Genomic DNA, 18,770 nt, shown 5'->3' on the forward strand with positions numbered 1-18,770 from the left:
GAAATGCACCCTGATACACAGTAACAATTATGGTTAAGGATGACGAGACTGGAAGATTTTCCTCTTGGTTTCTAATCCCATGCATTGCATTCTCTGTCAATAATCAGAAGAAGAAAAAGAATGACATTGTGTTTGAAGAGGAATCCATGAAGAAGACACACAAGATATGACCTGGAAAATGTTTGAGGTAAGATAAGGGGTTTGAAGTGCCACTGGGTTTATTATGGTAGCTTCACAAGCCCTATATCAGACTATGTCATGAAATGGCATCATGTCATGTTTTTCCATAAGAATCGACTGCTGTTAATATTTGTTAAAGCACTAACTGATGAACATAGATGTGTATCTAAAACAGGAAAGGCCTATTTGTTTTCAGTCAGTTACTGAGATGGTCAAGGGAAGACCTTTGCGAACTACAAGCCCCATTGCTCACCACGGCTGGTTTCCTTCAGAACGTTCCTACGTCAGAGCTCGTTCCTGGCTACGTGTTCACTTTGAAGTAGGAAGTTCCCCAGCTAGTGATAGGGTAGCTAACGTTAGCAAAACTGCTGTTGGAGGGCCTTTTGGTCTTGCAGGTTTGTTATTTCACTTCGTCTTCATATTTGCCATCTTGTTTGTTACTGTACTCTACTTGTCCTTGTGTCGCACGAAAATTCGGACAGTCCACGAGCTGTAAACCGAGATGTCAACAGTATGGGCTACTGCGTTGGTGACAGAGGATATAGGTTTCTTAGTCTGTCATCAGTTTTCTGGCTAAATTACTGCTTCGTTCCGGTATAATTTGTGGTTATTACATCTTATATCTTTATTACTGTTGTCTTGGTAAGATGTCAGGTGTTAAATTTGAAGTAATAATGAACTACGCCAGGTACAGCAGTTTGGTATCTGTAGTAGAAAGCTACATCTCGCAATGGCTAAATTAGCCAAATAGCTAACAAAGCTATCCATAAAGATAATGCTCTGGCTCACTAGGATTAAATATTTGTGTTTATGGATTGGTTGCTAACACGGATCTTAACCTTTGATCCTAGATATTATTGCTGTTACGGTAAGCTTTTGATTGTTACTGCCGCGATGCATTGTTTTCATATCACCTGACTAAAGGCAATATAAACCCTGTTGACATTTGGCAGAGAGACCGATTGGAATTGAATCCTGTCGTCTGCACACCTAGTCTAACACAATATTATGTACCCATCTAGCAAGTCTTTACGCCTTTAAAACCCGACATCCATGTGTTGCATGCAGCATCATCAAACAATTCTGGCTGTGAACAAGTTTCTCTCTCTCTCTCTCTCTCTCTCTCTCTCTCTCTCTCTCTCTCTCTCTCTCTCTCTCTCTCTCTCTCTCTCTCATGGCCGGGTATTAATGAACTCAAACAAGGACCTCACCCATCAGCATCAACAACTAAGCACAACATTTTTTAACTGATATTTTTAAACTTTGAATTTGTATGTCATGTTTATGATGGTGTTTTACATTATGGAGTGATGTGAGTGAATGGTACTCATTTCCATACTCGGTGTTTCTCGTCCAACAATCACGTTTTATGGGAAATAATGCTGGCACTCCTTTGTTCATATCCTCTGTGTGTCCCTCCCATCCCATCCATCAGTCATGTTGCTGAATCCCCTTTGAACTGTGTTTTTAAACTTGGAAGAATATAAATGTGTATGAAAGTTACTCATGTCTGCTCTCTGTGTATCTCTCCTCTCCTCCGTGTGTGGGCCTCTCTCCCATCCTAGCAACCATGTTGCCGACCACCTCCTACTCCCCTCTGAGCCAGAGTGGCAGCAACGGCAGCCTGGGCTCCCGCGACGCTGCACGCCACACGGCCGGCGCCAAGCGCTACAAGTACCTGCGGCGGCTGCTGCACTTCAAGCTGATGGACTTTGAGTTCGCCATATGGCAGATGCTCTACCTGTTCACCTCGCCGCAGCGCGTCTACCGCAACTTCCACTACCGCAAGCAGACCAAAGACCAGTGGGCCAGGGATGATCCGGCCTTCCTCGTGCTTCTCAGCATCTGGCTCTGTGGTCAGTTCCTTTAGTCAGTTGGTAATCATTTGTGAATCAGTTAGTCAGTTGGTAATCTGTTAGTCAATTGGCATTGGCAACTTAACCCATTGACGCTGGATGCTGCATATATATGCTGCATTGACCTAGGCACCTGTAGTAACAGATCCAGTGTTCAAGCCCATGAGATTTCAGATTCTTTATTAAAAATGTGGGTATGTTAGAGCTGAAAGGACACATTCTAAGGAAAGAGTAGGGTCTTCACTTCCAAATGCAACTCTCTGTGGTCAGTTCCCTTCTATGAAGTGGTGATGCCTTTTAAATACTGTATGTTGACGATGATCTTCTTACTTGCAATGTTCAGTATGGTTTGTGAAGATTGTCCCGATCATCTTAGAACTGGAATTGAAGAGATCTCTGATTGGAAGAGATGAAACCTCATTCAAGCTTCAGTTTCAATTACCTATTGGCCAAGAGGTTTAACGGACCTCACCTTGTTGGAAACAGCATTTGTTATCCAGCGTGCGACACATTTGAATACATTTGAATGATGAGGGTTATGATGTTGTGGGTTACCAGTAGAAATGTCAGTTTGGCTGCCTCTGAGAACTGCAAAATTCTATGCCATCCCCGGCATTCTCTCATAATGAGTTTAGAACTGAATAGAATGCCTTTTATTATCCCCACACACTGAATGAATGGATGGATTTCAGATGCAACAGCTTGGTGTCTTATGTGTTTTTGTTGTCTCTGCTCATGTTGTGCAGTGTCCACCATGGGCTTTGGGTTCGTGCTGGACATGGGCATCCTGGAGACTCTGAAGCTGCTGCTGTGGGTGGTCTTCATAGACTGCATCGGTGTGGGGCTGCTCATCTCCACCCTCATGTGGTGAGCTCAGCACTAGCATGTATCTCTGTCTGTGACTGTGGCCATTTCTCAAAGTCGAGTGTGTGCAGCCTTCGTAATCATGCCCAGTGATTGGATACGCTTTGGTGAACTCTGCACAGTATCCAATCACTGGGCGTGACTAATTAGGCTGACACTTGACATTGAGAAATGGTCTGTGTGTGTGTTGCGTGTTTTGGTTTTTGCACACCTAGGAGCAGAGGGGTGGCACTCATGACTTATTCCACCCTTGTGGACGGCGAGAGAGAAAAAACAAATGTCTGTTTGTTTACTGTACGTTACTATTGTTTGTGATGTTACTAGTAGTGTTGGTTCAAAGTTACGGCATGTATAAAAATATTTTTTTTTCCTGTTTACACATAATATTTTATTGTATTTTATTTACTTAACCCAATTTGTTTTTCTTACTGAGTGTATTAATTATTGCACTATACTTTGGAAATGCTGATGTGTGGTCTGTTTGTTTAGGGTGGTGACCAATAAGTACCTCATGAAGCACCCCAGTAAGGACTACGATGTGGAGTGGGGATACGCCTTCGATGTTCACCTGAATGCATTTTACCCCCTGCTCGTCATCCTACACTTCCTACAGCTCTTCTTCATAAACCGTGAGCAGTATATGGGTGTCATAACAGAACCACACTCATACAGACTCAGCTAGCGCAGGTTCACATAGCAGATGCATCATTCAGGGTTCCCACTGGTGCTTGAATTTCCATTAAGTGTTTTCAAGGTTGTGAAAATGCTTGAATGTTTGGGGAAGTGCTTGAAAATGCTTGAAATGTGTGTCAAGTCAAACTCGGTAAGCCAAATAATAAAAATAAATTGTTCAGGTACATCAAAAATCTGAGGGAGTGAGATGTCAGATGGGATTTGCCATTCGACACCCTAAAATTGATTAGAATGCAGGAAATTGCATCTTAAAAACACAACATTTTCTGGACACACCCCCTTCCCGCGACCTATTTAAAGGTGCTGGAAAACTGAAAATGTGGTGCTTGAAGGTGCTTGAAAAGTGCTTGAATTTGGTCATGAAAAAGGTGTGGGAACCCTGATCATTGCGACGACAGTCCAACCAGAGAAACTGGAAGCTATGAGAATGATCACAGGCTGGTGGTCAGGGGTGGTGCTGTCTGCAGTAGCTGGCTATCGCGGCCAAGTGAAAAATGAATGGTGTTTCCTACAACCATAATTAATATCTCGTTGTATATTTTTTTGCCCAGAAATGTTAATATTCAGTTTGAAGCTAGAACTAATAAGAACACAATTGAGTACTGTTTCGATAATTTTTTTTGCGCCACCAGATCATTATATACTGGGTCAGCAAGCTCAATTTATGAGGCCAAATCCGTAAACATTAGCAGAATGCTAGCAAGTACATGTCGAAATCTCCTCCCCTGTTGGAAAAACTAGACACCTGAAAAAAATGACAATAACATACCTGCAAACTCATCACCTTTAGGTGACAATCACCTTTTCCCCGGCCAATTAGGTAATTCACGTGAATAGAAATAGAACCCCCGCTGTACACTGTCACCTTTTTTTCTTTGACGCGTTTGCGGGTCTGCAATACAGCCTCTTATATAACACCAGCCATAGTTCTCACCAGTAATCTTTTATTTATGAGATTTGTGACCGGAAATGGTCGTAGCAATTTTTTTTTAGCATTTAGCCCTATGGAATCCATCCCTGTTCCACTCAGGCTATTCTATTTCCACTTGTCCGTGTTCGCCAACTAGTGGCAACTAGGTGGAACAGTGGCTACAATGGGAACCAATGGGAGATCTCTTTACAATAGCTTCCAGTTTCTGTGGTCCGACTTAGTTACAGTTTTTCTCGATTGCCTACACACAATTTTCGGAATCGGTCTTCGAATTCTCAAAACTCTACACACAAATCTCCAAACCTCACACACAACGGGCCAAACTCTTCACTACCTCTGAAAAATGCACGTCTTGTCTCAAAACAATGTACTCTCTTCTAAAAACCTCATTTTGTCGTCAAATGACACACACAGACAGTCACTACAATACACATTTGCAGACCCATTAAAACACTGTTGGGCACAGGGTCAAACTAATTTCTCCCAGTAACTTGGGCTTTTTTTGTTCTGGATTACATGGATACTGTGACATACGTTGGAAAAACTTCATTCCCACAACACACAAACAGAAACAGAAAGATTTTTATGTCTTTTTCACAAAAAACAACACAAAGATAAACCCCACTGCCTATTTGGCAGTACAAAAAACCCATTACATTACTGTATAGCCTATTGCTATGAAAAAAAAGCTCTATACTCAACTTGAAACACAGTAGAAACTTATTTTCTTCAGTGTTCTACTTACTAAAGAGGGTATTTTTCTGTAGTAAAATACTGAAATATTGTTTTTAGACTTGGAGTACACAGACGTGTATAGATTTGACATATTTTTACGTTAAAATATTTAAAAATTGCACTAATGTATTGTAAAATATTGGGTAACCACATGAAAGTTATGTCTTGTATAACACATTTTTTAGTTCAAAAACTAAACAAATGGGTTTTCTCCTTTCATCCACTCATTTTTCATCAATATGACATGCAATGTGTGTCCTTATGGGGTGATGATTTCAGATTGTAAACCGGTATGAAGAGAGTTTGCCCATGTGATGAGGAAGTGAATATAGTATTGCAGTTGATTGTAGTGTTGTGAATGACAGTGTGTTCCACGAGAAACCCAGTGTTTTTCTTTATGAAAATTGAGTGTAATCCAGAGAATTGTGTGTAATGGTGTGAAAAGAGTGTGTTTTAAAACTGGAATTTGAGTGTTAAGTAGGAATTGTGTTTAGTGTTCAGTGACATTGGTTAGGGGAGGTGGGAAATGGGTGAGATGTTCCGAGAATTGTGTGTGAAGTACCAGAACTTGTGTGGAGGCAATCGAGAAAAACTGTAAGTGAATGTAAACGTTTCAGCTCATTTGTACCATAGATCTGACCTGAGTGTGTTTTATGCCCCCTCTCAGATATAGTGGTCATCAACTCAGACTGGTTCTTGGGCTACTTCGTAGGGAACACCTTGTGGCTGACTGCCATCGGGTACTATTTATACATCACCTTTCTGGGATACAGCGGTAAGTCAGGTTGGAAACACATGTCAAATGTTCTTTATTTTATTTCACCTTACACAGTATTTATACACACATAAAACTGTTGACCTGATCCTGGGGACTGTCCTTGTATCTAAAATAAATAATCGCTAGTTACTCTTTATAAGAGCATTGGTGTGATGCAAAGTCAAATGAAACGGATGTAGGATGTAATGTGTGTCATGATATGTGTTTTCACTTCACACTAGCCATGAGGAGACCTCAATATTTCTAAGATTTTGAATATGGTAGCCAGGCTTATCCTTTCTACACGTCACCAATGCAACACAGTAGGATCAGTTCCGCTCTCCTAAATGAGTGCGACCTCTACTCCATTGAATTCCTTTAATTTAGAACGCCTTGCTGCTAAACCCAACTCATAGACATGCATCTACAGTACCTCTCGTCATTTTGATTCCTCCTTATCGATCATCTCTAATGTAATCTCATGGTGTTTGTCAGGAAGGGGGTATTGGCAAAGGGTTCACGATTCAACGCACATTACGATTGTGATTTTATCACGATACATTGCGATTCATGTACTATAGCGATGCATTGCGATATTTACTTTAGTAATATGTCCAATTTGGTAGTTGCTGTGTAGCATTCATAAGTCAATTTATTTTATTTGAGCATTTTAGCATCTGGAAGAGAGCTTCCATAACAAAAATATTTCCTACTCTCTACTGAACAAAATGAACCAGTGGCAAATTCAATTTTGTTATTATGAAAATAATCGATTGCCATGAATCGATGTAGTATATTGTGGAAAATAAGTATCGTGATACATTGTCATGAATCGATGCAGTACATCCTGAAAATAAGTATCAGGATGGATTGTCATGACACACCCCTAGCGTTATGAGGCAGCCGTGGCCTAGTGGTTAGAGAGTTGATCTTTCAACCTAGGGGTTGCAGGTTCGAATCTCCCCTGACTTCTCCCTACATCTCCATCCATGGCTAAAGTGCCCTTGAACAAGGCACCTAACCCCACATTGCTCCACAGACTCTAACCAATACCCTGACAAATAGTAACTGTTAGTTGCTTTGAATAAATGAAAGCGTCAGCTAAGTGCAATGCAATGTAATGTAATATCATGAGGCCTCATGATGTGTTTTGTCCATCCTCCTCCTCCAGCGCTGCCGTTCCTGAAGAACACAGTGGTGCTCCTGTACCCCTTTGCTCTGCTGGGCCTGGTGTACGTGCTGTCCCTCGGCCTGGGCTGGAACTTCACCAAGGGCCTCTGCTGGTTCTATAAGTACCGGGTCCAGTAGGAGGACAGAACAGACGTGGCCCGAGTACTGCCTCCCTCCAGGACCCCAGCAATGACTGTACAATAATGTTATGGTTACAGCATGGCTCAATGGATTTGAAGCACTTTCAACTGTTGGGCTAAAAGACTTTATCTTTTTCTTTTGTTCCTGAAGAGGGGGATATGCAGAGAGACTGACTCGCTTTTGCTTTTTTTTTTCCTCCCCCACACCTTTTTTTTCCGGATTGTTTTGAATGGGCCTGTGTGTGCCATGCTTGTTTTTTTTTGTATATCATGTAAATATTACTGTGGTTGTAGATATGCGAGGAAAAAAGGTGAGAAATGATTGTGGATTTTTTGTGGGGATGCTTTTTTTTAAAAGGAACAAAAAAATATGTGGCAAGTTGTGGTGTCACTTCTTGATGAGACGAGACAGAAGATGGCTGGACTTCTGTGGTTACTTAACTTGCATATAACGTGATCGGGGGGTGGGGGGTGGGGGGGGGGGTATTCCAAGAACATGTCATGTTAAAGTGATAAACCTGGCTATGTTAACCTACAGGATGTAGTGAACCTAATAATAGATAGGCCTTGGGCATCATTTGTTTAAGAAAACGAAGACTCAAGGCTCTTCTATTACATGATTTACCACTACCCCAAGGTTAAAGGGACACTGTGTGAGAATTTTAGTTGTTTATTTCCAGAATCTATGCTACCCATTCACTAATGTTACCTTTTTCATGAATACTTACCACCACCATCAAATTCTAAGTATTCATTATGACTGGAAAAAAAGCACTTTTCATACATGAAAAGGGGATCTTCTCCATGGTCCGCCATTTTGAATTTCCAAAAATAGCCATTTTTAGCTGCAAAAATTACTCTACTTGGACCATACTAGCAAATATTTGTTTATTACTCAGTAAACTTTCACGTAAATATCAAATTTGGCGATAGCCAACCCAGTTTCAATGAGCAGCATAGTTGCAGTACCTTTTTTGACCATTTCCTGCACAGTGTCCCTTTAAGTTAACCTGGTTTACTACATGGAATACCTCCCAGGTGTGACTGGGCCGGATGATCTCTCAGACTGTACATTCCCAATTGTCTTATCACACCACCTTCAATAAAGGGTTTCTTTTTACAGTAACCTACAGTAGAAGCTCCTCTTTTCACATCACCTTCAATAAAGGGTGTCTTTTTACAGTAACCTACAGTAGCAGCTCCTCCTGGTTACATTACATTCCTGTCATTACATGTTTCTGCAAACATGGAAACGATGCTACCTGGTCCTGGAGCACATCTGAGGCCTATACTACAAAGCTGGTTCAGGATAAGTTAAAGTTCAGAGGTATATCATCTAATAGAATAACCTGTAGTCCTCATTTTCTTAAGAAAAGCTCTTCTATTAGATGATTTACCTCTTAACTTAACTTTAACTTATCCTGAACAAGCTTTGTAGTATAGGCCCCTGATCATGGAATCCAACACTTCACACGTTCCAAATACTCAACATCTTATCACTTCCACAAACACATTTTATCTAGCACATATGTAAAATGATTTTACAAGTCTTAAAATAATTGTACAAGTCTTTGCAGCCTATAATTGGCCCTGCCTTGATACCATAGAAATACAAGATCCAAGATGGAATGTGCACTTTTCAAAGTGTCTTTGTGTGTTTTTGTGTGATGGTGTGTTCGCTGTAGCCTTTTAGTGGAGATGGGATGGAGCCCAGACGATCCAACTCACTGTTTGTTAGAAACTCATTAACATCACAACAATACTGTTTAACAATAGTAACAGATTGGACCAACTCAACTCAGCTCACACTTGCAATCAATAGAAAATTTTAAAAAATGTGGAATAATACATACACACACAAGAACTGCTAATAATGATCTAATAATGACATACAAAAGGTACACCTGTACTGTACAAAAAAGGAGGCAATCCACAGTGTGTGGTGTGTAGTATACAGATATTTCTACTGAATCCTGCACCTTCCAAACAAATGAGCGGTGGCCATTCACCACTATACAAAAAGTACATATAATTTATTTATATCATAAAACCAATTAATTTGAATTGAATTAAAATTGTGAGTGCCAGAAGAAGAGATAGATATACATTCTATCCATCAAGAAGTATTCTATACATCACCTTACCTCTCTCTCTCACACACACACACAGACACACAAACACATTGGTTGATTGTTTTTCTGAGAAATAGTTCACCAGAGCTTCATGCAGCTGAAGGATTTCCTTTTGACAGAAATGAGTAGGCATTAATTTAAAGCTGTAAGTTATTTCCAAAAACATACAGCAGTTCTTGCGTCTCATACAGTACAACTATTCCTGACAGTCTCATACAGCTATTCCTGAGTTTTCTTGGTTAGTGTCAAAAACTACTTATTATTTAGATTCTCCGAAGTTCACTTGACAGTGACCACTTCAGTTTACATATTCACTCTCTGTTCTACCCCATCATGCATCTCTTCATTTAAAGGGACACTGTGTGAGATTTTTAGTTGTTTATTTCCAGAATCTACTGGAATCGTGCTGCCCATTCACTAATGTTACCTTTTTCATGAATACTTACCACCACCATCAAATATTAAGTATTCATTATGACTGGAAAAATTGCACTTTTCATACATGAAAAGGGGGATCTTCTCCAAGGTCCGCCATTTTGAATTTCCCAAACTAGCCATTTTTAGCTGCAAAAAGGACTGTACATGGACCATACTAGAGAATATGTGTTTATTACTTAGTAAACTTTCATGTAAAGATCAAATTGGGCAATAAGGAGCCTAGTTTCAATGAGCAGCATAGTTGCAGTACTTTTTTTGACCATTTCCTGCACAGTGTCCCTTTAAAGGAATCCTAAGTAGTTTTTTTAGCCTGAACATAAGGCTCCTTAAGGGCAAATACAGGACAGAAAATAAGGCAAATAAACCCATTTAGAGACGGTCCCAGGTGCTCAATGCCAATGTCTGTAGTGATGTCACAATGGGCAAAAGTTCCATTTTTGACATCATGAGCATGAGTACCCCAGAGACTCACAAGTCATTCTACTCAGCAGCAGACAGCAGCAGAAAGACAAAGAGGTGAGTAGTTTAAATTGATTTAATTAATAATGGATTATTTGATAGATTAATTTTGATTGATTATTTTTCTGAGAAATAGTACACCAGCTTAGCTTCCACAAATTTTCCACTTCTACTTAGTTTTCACAGATGAGTAAGCCTACATAATTTACAGCTCTAAGCAATTATGAAAAACATACAGCCATTCTTTGGAGAAACCTGAGTGTTTTTGTTGGTTTATGTGTTAGGTGGGGAGCACGGTTGAGATTGGAGTGGGGTAAGGGCACATGAGTGTTGGGGCTAAGTGATAGGCTGCTGCTGACGGGGGTGGTGGTAGTGATGGGGGATAGCTGTGTTGGCATATGGAGGAAAGTACTGTATTAGATGGGGGAATGGAGTATTATTTGCTGTTAGGCAAAAAGTGTGTGTATATGTGTTAGTTGGGGTGAGGTGAGAGGCATACTTACTGTTGTATGTATGTAGGCCTGTGTGTGTGAGGTGGGGCTGGGGTGGGATCCAATAGAGGCTATCAAAAATGGATTCAAAGGTTGGAGAAACGATACATTTCATTGGACAATATTGCTGTCACCTGACATCATAATGATAGGCCAACATAAAGTCTGTTTATTCAGCTCCCAGACAAAAATGTCATTCACAGTGCCATGCATGCAGAATCCTGTAGTCATGGACACAAGAGACTTGACATAGCAATTAGAACATGACATCATAATGTCCAGCTAATTCAGATAAATAGCCTATATACCAGAGATTCTTTTCTACTCTCTCTGCATATACTATGCATTACCTGGGACGTGTATCTAAGACAGTCTGTTAATTAGTCTTTATAATTGTTACGATGTCACAATAGAAACATGTAAAACCAACTATACTAAATTAACCTTTTCCTGACAGAAATGAATTCCAGTATGAAATAGTGCAGGAAGCCATGGAGAAAGACATTAGGGTGGCTGGGGACCAGGACACTTCGGGTGTCACACAGCTGTCCCAGGGCCAGTCCTGTCCCCCCTCAAGACAGGACACATTGCCACTGTAAGTCATCTATTCAGTTGTGTATTGTTTATTGTGATTTTTCTGAGAAATAGTTCACCAGCTTAGTTTCCACACATTTTCCACTTCCACTTAGTTTTCACAAATGAATAGGCCTACATAATTTACAGCTCTAAGCATTATGGAAAACATACTATTTTTTGGAGAACCTGAGTGTTTTTGTTGGTTTATGTGTTAGGTGGGGAGCACGGTTGAGATTGGAGTGGTTTAAGCTTATGGGCACATGAGTGTTGGTGCTAAGTGATAGGCTGCTGCTGACGTGGGTGGTGGTAGTGATGGGGGATAGCTGTGTAGGAATGGAGGAAAGTACTGTATTAGATGGGGGAATGGAGTATTATTTGCTGTTAGGCAAAAAGTGTGTGTATATGTGTTAGTTGGGATGAGGTGAGAGGGATACTTACTGTTACATGTATGTAGGCCTATGTGTGTGAGGTGGGGCTGGGCTGGGTTCCAATAGAGCAGGTGTCACCAACGTTGTGCCCGCAGGCACCAGGTAGCTCTCCAAGAGCTTCTGAGGTGCCCACCAAGGATGTTAATAAACAATGACGACTACCAGATTTTAGTCACAGTTAATGCTTTTCTTGATTTAATTATGGGATTATTTATTCTTCATAACCTATAAGCAAATCATTCAATAATAGTGTGATTTGAGAATGATGCCAAGACATCAGTAGATGATTTTGAACAAAAGTAGCCCTCGGGTAGCACTTGGTAACCCTCAGACCCAGAAAGGTTGGGGACCCCTGCAATAGAGGCTATCAAAATTGGATTCAAAGGTTAGAGAAACGATACATTTCATTGGACAATATTGCTGTCACCTGACATCATAATGATATTCCTACATAAAGTCTGTGGATTTAGCGGCCAGACAAAAATGTCATTCACAGTGCCATGCATGCAGAATCCTGTAGTCATGGACACAAGAGACTTCTCTTATGACATAGCAATTAGAACATGACATCATAATGTGCCGCTAATTCAGACAAATAGCCTATATACTATGCATTACCTGGGACGTGTATCTAAGACAGTCTGTTAATTAGTCTTTATAATTGTTACGATGTCACAATAGAAACATGTAAAACCAAATATAGCCTACTAAATGAACCTTTTCCTGACAGAAATGAATTCCAGTGTGAAATAGTGCAGGAAGCCATGGAGAAAGACATTAGGGTGGCTGGGGACCAGGACACTTCGAGTGTCACACAGCTGTCCCAGGGCCAGTCCTGTCCCCCCTCAAGACAGGCCACATTGCCACAGTAAGTCATCTATTCAGTTGTGTATTGTTTATTGAATCATCTTTGTGATAGAAATGTGTTAAGCTACACTGACATACTCTTTCTGAAATCAAAAGGTCCTCTTTGGAGAAGGGAGCTTTTGAAACCTGGTTAGAAAGAGAACTTGAAATTGCAAACCAAAATCAAGAGAAGAAATTGAGTGTGGACTTGGAGAGAGAAGCGCCAAAGGAAAAACAACTCAATAAAAAGAAACGAAGAAAAAGAAGAAAAAAGGGACTCACAGAACAAGGAAATGCATTAGGAATGAGTGAAGAAACCGAGGGACAAAAAGAGATCCAGAACCGAAGAGAACTGATAAAAGGAAATGGAATGAAACGGGGTGAAGTAGTGGAAGGAATGAGTGAGACATCCAGTGAGAGTGACACATCCACTGAGAGAGACATCGACCCTGCGAATCTGACTATTAACTCAGAGCAGGGAGCAGGACAAGTGTGGCTTCAAGGAGAACTCGAGAGAGCACTGGAACGACAGAAGATAGAGAACAATCGGATACAGATTCAGAAAATACAAACATGCATGAGCTTCCACAGACAGAATGGAAAGAACAAAGAGGAGATGGAGAAGATGAAAGAGGAACTAGCAGAAAGGATGTTGGCAGATGCTTGGCAGGGAGATTGCGAGATGGAAGAGGGATTGGCACAGGAGCAAGACACAATTGCAGGAACAAGCAGGATGTGTTCTCAGAAAGATGACACAACAAAACAGGAGACACCAGAGGTGGAGGTGGAGACAAATCCATTCAAGTCAATTGGAGCAGAGGTGGAGACAAATCCATTCAAGTCACTTGGAGCTGGGGCAGAACAAGATAGTCAGAATCGTGAAAGTAAGGCAGAGGAAGAATACAGCATCCCTGCAAAGAGGAGGGAAGAAACACTTAGAGAGCTGACACTGGCCCAGTCCACCATAGAAGATCAACAGAGAAGGATAGATGACCTTGAGAGGGTGCATGGAGCGCTTGCAGCATGGTTTGAAAGAGAACTGGCAATAGCAAACCAAAGTCAGGAGAAGAAATTAAGTGTGGACTTGGAGAGAGAAGCACCGAAGGAGAAACAACCCAATAAAAAGAAACAAAGAAAAAGAAGGAAAAAACGACTGATCGAACAAGGAAATGTATTTGCAACGAGTGAAGAAACTGAGAGACAAAAAGAGATCCAGAACAGTGCAGAACCAAATTACCAGAGAGTTGAACTGATAAAGGAAGAAAATGGAATGGAACGGGGTGAAGTAGTGGAAGGAACAGCAATGGAGGCTGTGAGACAGGCAAATGAGCAGGAGAGAATGAGTGAGACAGATGGTGAGAGTGACACATCCAGTGAGAGAGACAGCGACCCTGCAAATCTGACCGTTAACTTAGAGCAGGGAGCAGGACAAGCGTGGCTTCGAGGAGAACTTGAGAAAGCATTGCAACGGCAGAAGATAGAGAGCAGTAAGATACATATCCGGAAAATTATGGATCAAGAAAGGGAAGGAACGAGTGATGAAACCGAGAGACAAAAAGAGATCAAGACAAGAAAAGAACCAAATGAACTCAAAGTTGAACTGATAAAGGAAGAAAATGGAATGGAATGGGGTGAAGTAGTGGAAGGAACAGCAATGGAGGCCGTGAGACAGGCAAATGAGCAGGAGAGAATGAATGAGACATCCAGTGAGAGTGACACATCCAATGAAGGAGACAGCGACCCTGCAAATCTGACCGTCAACTCAGAGCAGGGAGCAGGACAAGCGTGGCTTCGAGGAGAACTGGAGAGAGCACTGGAACGACAGAACATAGAGAACAATAGGGTACATATCCAGAAAATAAAAACATGCATGAGCTTCCACAGACTGAATGGAGAGAATAAAGAGGAGATGGAGAAGAGGAAAGAGGAACTAGCAGAAAGGATGTTGGCAGATGCTTGGCAGAGAGATGGCACATGGAAGATGGGAGAGGGATTGAAACAGGAGCAAGACACAATTGCAGGAACAAGCAGGATGTGTTCTCAGAAAGATGACACAACAAAACAGGAGACACCAGAGGCGGAGATGGAGACAAGTGAACTCAAGATACTCAGAGCTGGGACAGAACAAGAAAATCAGGATCATGAAAGTAAGGCAGAGGAAGAATACAGCATCCCTGCAGAGAGGAGGGAAGAAACACTTAGAGAGCTGACACTGGCCCAGTCCACCATAGAAGATCAACAGAGAAGGATAGATGACCTTGAGAGGGTGCATGGAGCGCTTGCAGCATGGTTTGAGAGAGAACCGGAAATAGCAAACCAAAGTCAGGAGAAGAAATTAAGTGTGGACTTGGAGAGAGAAGCACCGAAGGAGAAACAACCCAATAAAAAGAAACAAAGAAAAAAAGGACTGACGGAACAAGGAAATGTATTAGGAACAAGTGAAGAAACTGAGAGACAAAAAGAGATCCAGAACAAAACAGAACCAAATTACCACAGAGTTGAACTGATAAAAGAAAAAAATGGAATGGAACTGGGTGAAGTAGTGGAAGGAACAGCAATGGAGGCCGTGAGACAGGAAAATGAGCAGGCGAGAATGAGTGAGACATCCAGTGAGAGTGACACATCCAGTGAGAGAGACAGCGACCCTGCAAATCTGACCGTCAACTCAGAGCAGGGAGCAGGACAAGCGTGGCTTCGAGGAGAGCTTGAGAATGCATTGCAACGGCAGAAGATACATATCCGGAAAATTATGGATCAAGAAAGGGAAGGAACGAGTGATGAAACCGAGAGACAAAAAGAGATCAAGACCAGAAAAGAACCAAATGAACTCAAAGTTGAACTGATAAAGGAAGAAAATGGAATGGGACATGGTGAAATAGTGGAAGGAACAGCAATGGAGACTGTGAGACAGGAACATGAGCAGGAGAGTGACACGTACATTGAGAGAGACAATGTGAATCTGTCAGTACATTCAGAGCAGGAAGCAGGACAAGTGCGGCTTCAAGGAGAACTCGAGAGAGTTCACAGACTGCATGGAGAGAACAATAGGATACAGATTCAGAAAATACAAACATGCATGACCTCCCACACACTGAATGGAGAGAATAAAGAGGAGATGGAGAAGATGAAAGAGGAACTAGCAGAAAGGATGTTGGCAGATGCTTGGCAGAGAGATGGCACATGGGAGATGGACGAGGGATTGACACAGGAGCAAGACACAATTGCAGGAACAAGCAGGATGTGTTCTCAGAAAGATGACACAACAAAGCAAGAGACACCAGAGGTGGAGGTGGAGACAAGTGAACTCAAGATACTCGGAGCTGGGACAGAACAAGAAAATCAGGATCATGAAAGTAAGGCAGAGGAAGAATACAGCATCCCTGCAGAGAGGAGGGAAGAAACACTTAGAGAGCTGACACTGGCCCAGTCCACCATAGAAGATCAACAGAGAAGGATAGATGACCTTGAGAGGATGTACATGGAGATGCAGCAAGAGAAAGTTGAGGCCCAGAGAGTCTCAGATAGACACAGCGAGGAACAAGAACGACGGATTGGCCAGTTGGAGAAATTGACAGAAATCATGATGAACGAGAAAGTTGAGGCCCAGAGAGTCTCAGAGAGACACAGCGAGGAACAAGAACGACGGATTGGCCAGCTGGAGAAATTGACAGAAAACATGATGATGAAAATCATAGAGATGGAGAGACAACTAGATGAAACAGCAGCACACAGAAAAGTGGAGCAGGACAGAACGACAATAGAGGAAATGGAGAGAACGGCAGGAGACACACCTACAGGAGGCCAGCCTGCCGGTGTGAACTCTGAGCACCTGGAAATCATTTGTGTGAGAGAGGAGGAGAAGAGACACGGCCAAGAGATAATGGTGTCCGGTAGTCGCACGGAAAACTGTGGGCCTGAAAATGACATAGAAATGGATGCAAAAAGAGAGGGGCATAAAAGCACTGGAAACTCAAGGCAAGCCGAAGACCATACATGCCCAAGCAACGACATGGAGCAAAGAGGACAGAGTGCTGTGGGCTCTTTAGAAAACGTTAAGCCCAAAGACATGGAGATGGACACCCAAAGAGGGGGATGCAGTGCAGCTGGTATTGCAGTGCCAACTGAGAATGGCATTGACCAAGACCCAGGAGGACAATCGGATGCATCTGATGGACCCAGCGAGCAGCTGCCTGGAGGTCTCGAGGGGGAGCAGAAAAAGAAAAAGAAGAAAAAGTCCGTACTGAGGTGGATGAGGAAGAGACTAAGAATTGGACAAAACTAAACACACTCACTCACTCACTCACTCTCACACACACACACAGAAAAATAAAAAACTATCAACAACCACAAAAACCATGAAAAAAAATAAAATAAAAAAACAAAACAACAACAAAAAACAACTACTTACTTTTAAACTAATAAAATTTAATAAATCAAACTAAATATTGCTTTGATATCTTACTTGGCATGTGCGTTGGCCCTTCCAATGGATATTCAAAATGCTTTCCATCTACACATTTGCTCACCATTTGTAATGGTCTTTCAAACAGTCCACAGGGGGGCAGTACAGGTATTTTCATTCACGTTGGACATCTAATTTTCATATTTCACATCACTATTATTTTTAGCCATGTTGTAAATTGTGTGATTGTAACATCTTTGCTTGCAAAAGTCAAGACGATTCATAATAGATATGCAGGTGATATTTTGTTTTGGAGAGATAAGGTTTGAACAATGTTTGGCAATGTGTCGTCCCACTGGCTGAAACTCAAGTGGTTGATTTGAAGAAGACTTGAAGTGTTTATTTCTGTGCATCTCAACATTCTCAATTTACTGATGATGTCATAGGCACCGACTTTTGGTTGAAAATTAGAACCGGGAAACCTGGATGTTTTGACGGAAGCGATTTGCCTACATGTTATGAGTGGTGGCGTACCATAAAGAATGAATTATGAAAAGTTTAGTTTGTGCCTTCAAATGATTGCCCCAGGAAGACGTTACTTGGATATGACAAAACCGAATATCTTCGGGAGGGCTCCAAATGACACAAAACTACCCTGGGCAACTAGAACATGACGTAATAATGTGAAATCAAGGGCCCAATGTCAAAAAAACCCTGTGTTCTCCTTTAAGAATGTGTGAATGCAAACGCTCCCAGTGATTCAAACAGACTTTTTTTATTCTTATATATAGAATATATGTTTATATAAGAAGAGGAGTGATACCAGATACCATGGAATGAACAAATATCGAATCAAAAACATTCATCCGTTATTTGGAATCAAATAATCAATGAATGATAAAGTTTAAGGCTAAAGTAACTATAAAAACAGTCATAAAGCGGAACTCTCCTCAGAATTCAGTTCAGTTCTCTAGTTCTGTCACCTCCAAGTGTTTGAGCTCCACCAAATGTCTTCTTCATAATTTTTATGAAAGGTGGCCGATAGCTCGTATAGACAAGGTTGCAGTATCTTCACGAAAGTGTTGGGTGCTCTTGAACGAAGGGGGTTAGTCCAATTCAACAACAAAAAATCAACTCGACGCCAAGTGGTAAGCAAAGAGGAAGGATTATTGAAAAAGCCTTCATTAACTTTTTTATTATATCATGATTTAAAGAGTCAACATCTTTCTCTAGCTTCACCTAAATAGTGACTTCAAGGTCATGTGACATGCCACTATATAGGTTAGGCTTATACACCTTTGTCTAGAGACTAAGCCCTGAAATATGGTTGAAACATGTTGCCAAAAAGTTAAAGGATTTTTCATTTTCTTTCCTCTTTGTTTTCTACTTGGGGGTTGCCTGGAGTAATCCTTTCTGCTGAAGGTTTTTTCGTGTCTTCCGTTCACTGTCTGTTATTGTCGTTCCATGCTGAGGTCTTCCTCTTGGCCAGCTCCATCCAAGATGGCTGACTCCTGTCTGACTGACGTAGGAATGATGATGATGAAGACAGCTGTGTGACAGAGGGCCCAGGTGCTGAGAAAACAGGATGCACAGGATTATTTGTGCATGTTTTATGTAGCTTGACTTTTATTTATGTGAGTGATTCTACGATTCGCCTACGCTTTTGGCAAAA

The 18,770-nt window shown here is 41.4% G+C and overlaps 3 protein-coding genes across 3 annotated transcripts in view; 2 read left to right on the forward strand and 1 right to left on the reverse strand.

The window, feature by feature from the left end:
- Nucleotides 1–476: 476 nt before the first annotated feature.
- unc50 (unc-50 homolog (C. elegans)) lies at nucleotides 477–7,697 on the forward strand. The gene is made up of 6 exons (XM_063211604.1): nucleotides 477–575; nucleotides 1,746–2,036; nucleotides 2,783–2,903; nucleotides 3,390–3,529; nucleotides 5,927–6,034; nucleotides 7,188–7,697. Exons 2-6 carry the CDS (start codon nucleotides 1,751–1,753, stop codon nucleotides 7,322–7,324), a joined length of 792 nt encoding a protein of 263 aa, XP_063067674.1. The 5' UTR covers nucleotides 477–575; nucleotides 1,746–1,750; the 3' UTR covers nucleotides 7,325–7,697.
- A 2,692-nt stretch (nucleotides 7,698–10,389) lies between these two features.
- On the forward strand, nucleotides 10,390–17,095 carry LOC134459299 (trichohyalin-like). The gene is made up of 4 exons (XM_063211605.1): nucleotides 10,390–10,412; nucleotides 11,304–11,441; nucleotides 12,581–12,718; nucleotides 12,814–17,095. Exons 2-4 carry the CDS (start codon nucleotides 11,338–11,340, stop codon nucleotides 16,976–16,978), a joined length of 4,407 nt encoding a protein of 1,468 aa, XP_063067675.1. The 5' UTR covers nucleotides 10,390–10,412; nucleotides 11,304–11,337; the 3' UTR covers nucleotides 16,979–17,095.
- Nucleotides 17,096–17,853: 758 nt separating this feature from the next.
- LOC134460057 (CRACD-like protein) overlaps nucleotides 17,854–18,770 on the reverse strand; it is a 29,060-nt gene continuing 28,143 nt past the window's right edge. The window contains exon 11 of the mRNA XM_063212535.1: nucleotides 17,854–18,670. Coding sequence (XP_063068605.1) covers nucleotides 18,540–18,670 — 131 coding nt within the window. The 3' untranslated portion in view covers nucleotides 17,854–18,539. The remainder of the gene's footprint in view (nucleotides 18,671–18,770) is intronic.

Source organism: Engraulis encrasicolus, chromosome 12, assembly GCF_034702125.1.
Source record: "Engraulis encrasicolus isolate BLACKSEA-1 chromosome 12, IST_EnEncr_1.0, whole genome shotgun sequence".
NCBI lineage: Eukaryota > Metazoa > Chordata > Actinopteri > Clupeiformes > Engraulidae > Engraulis > Engraulis encrasicolus.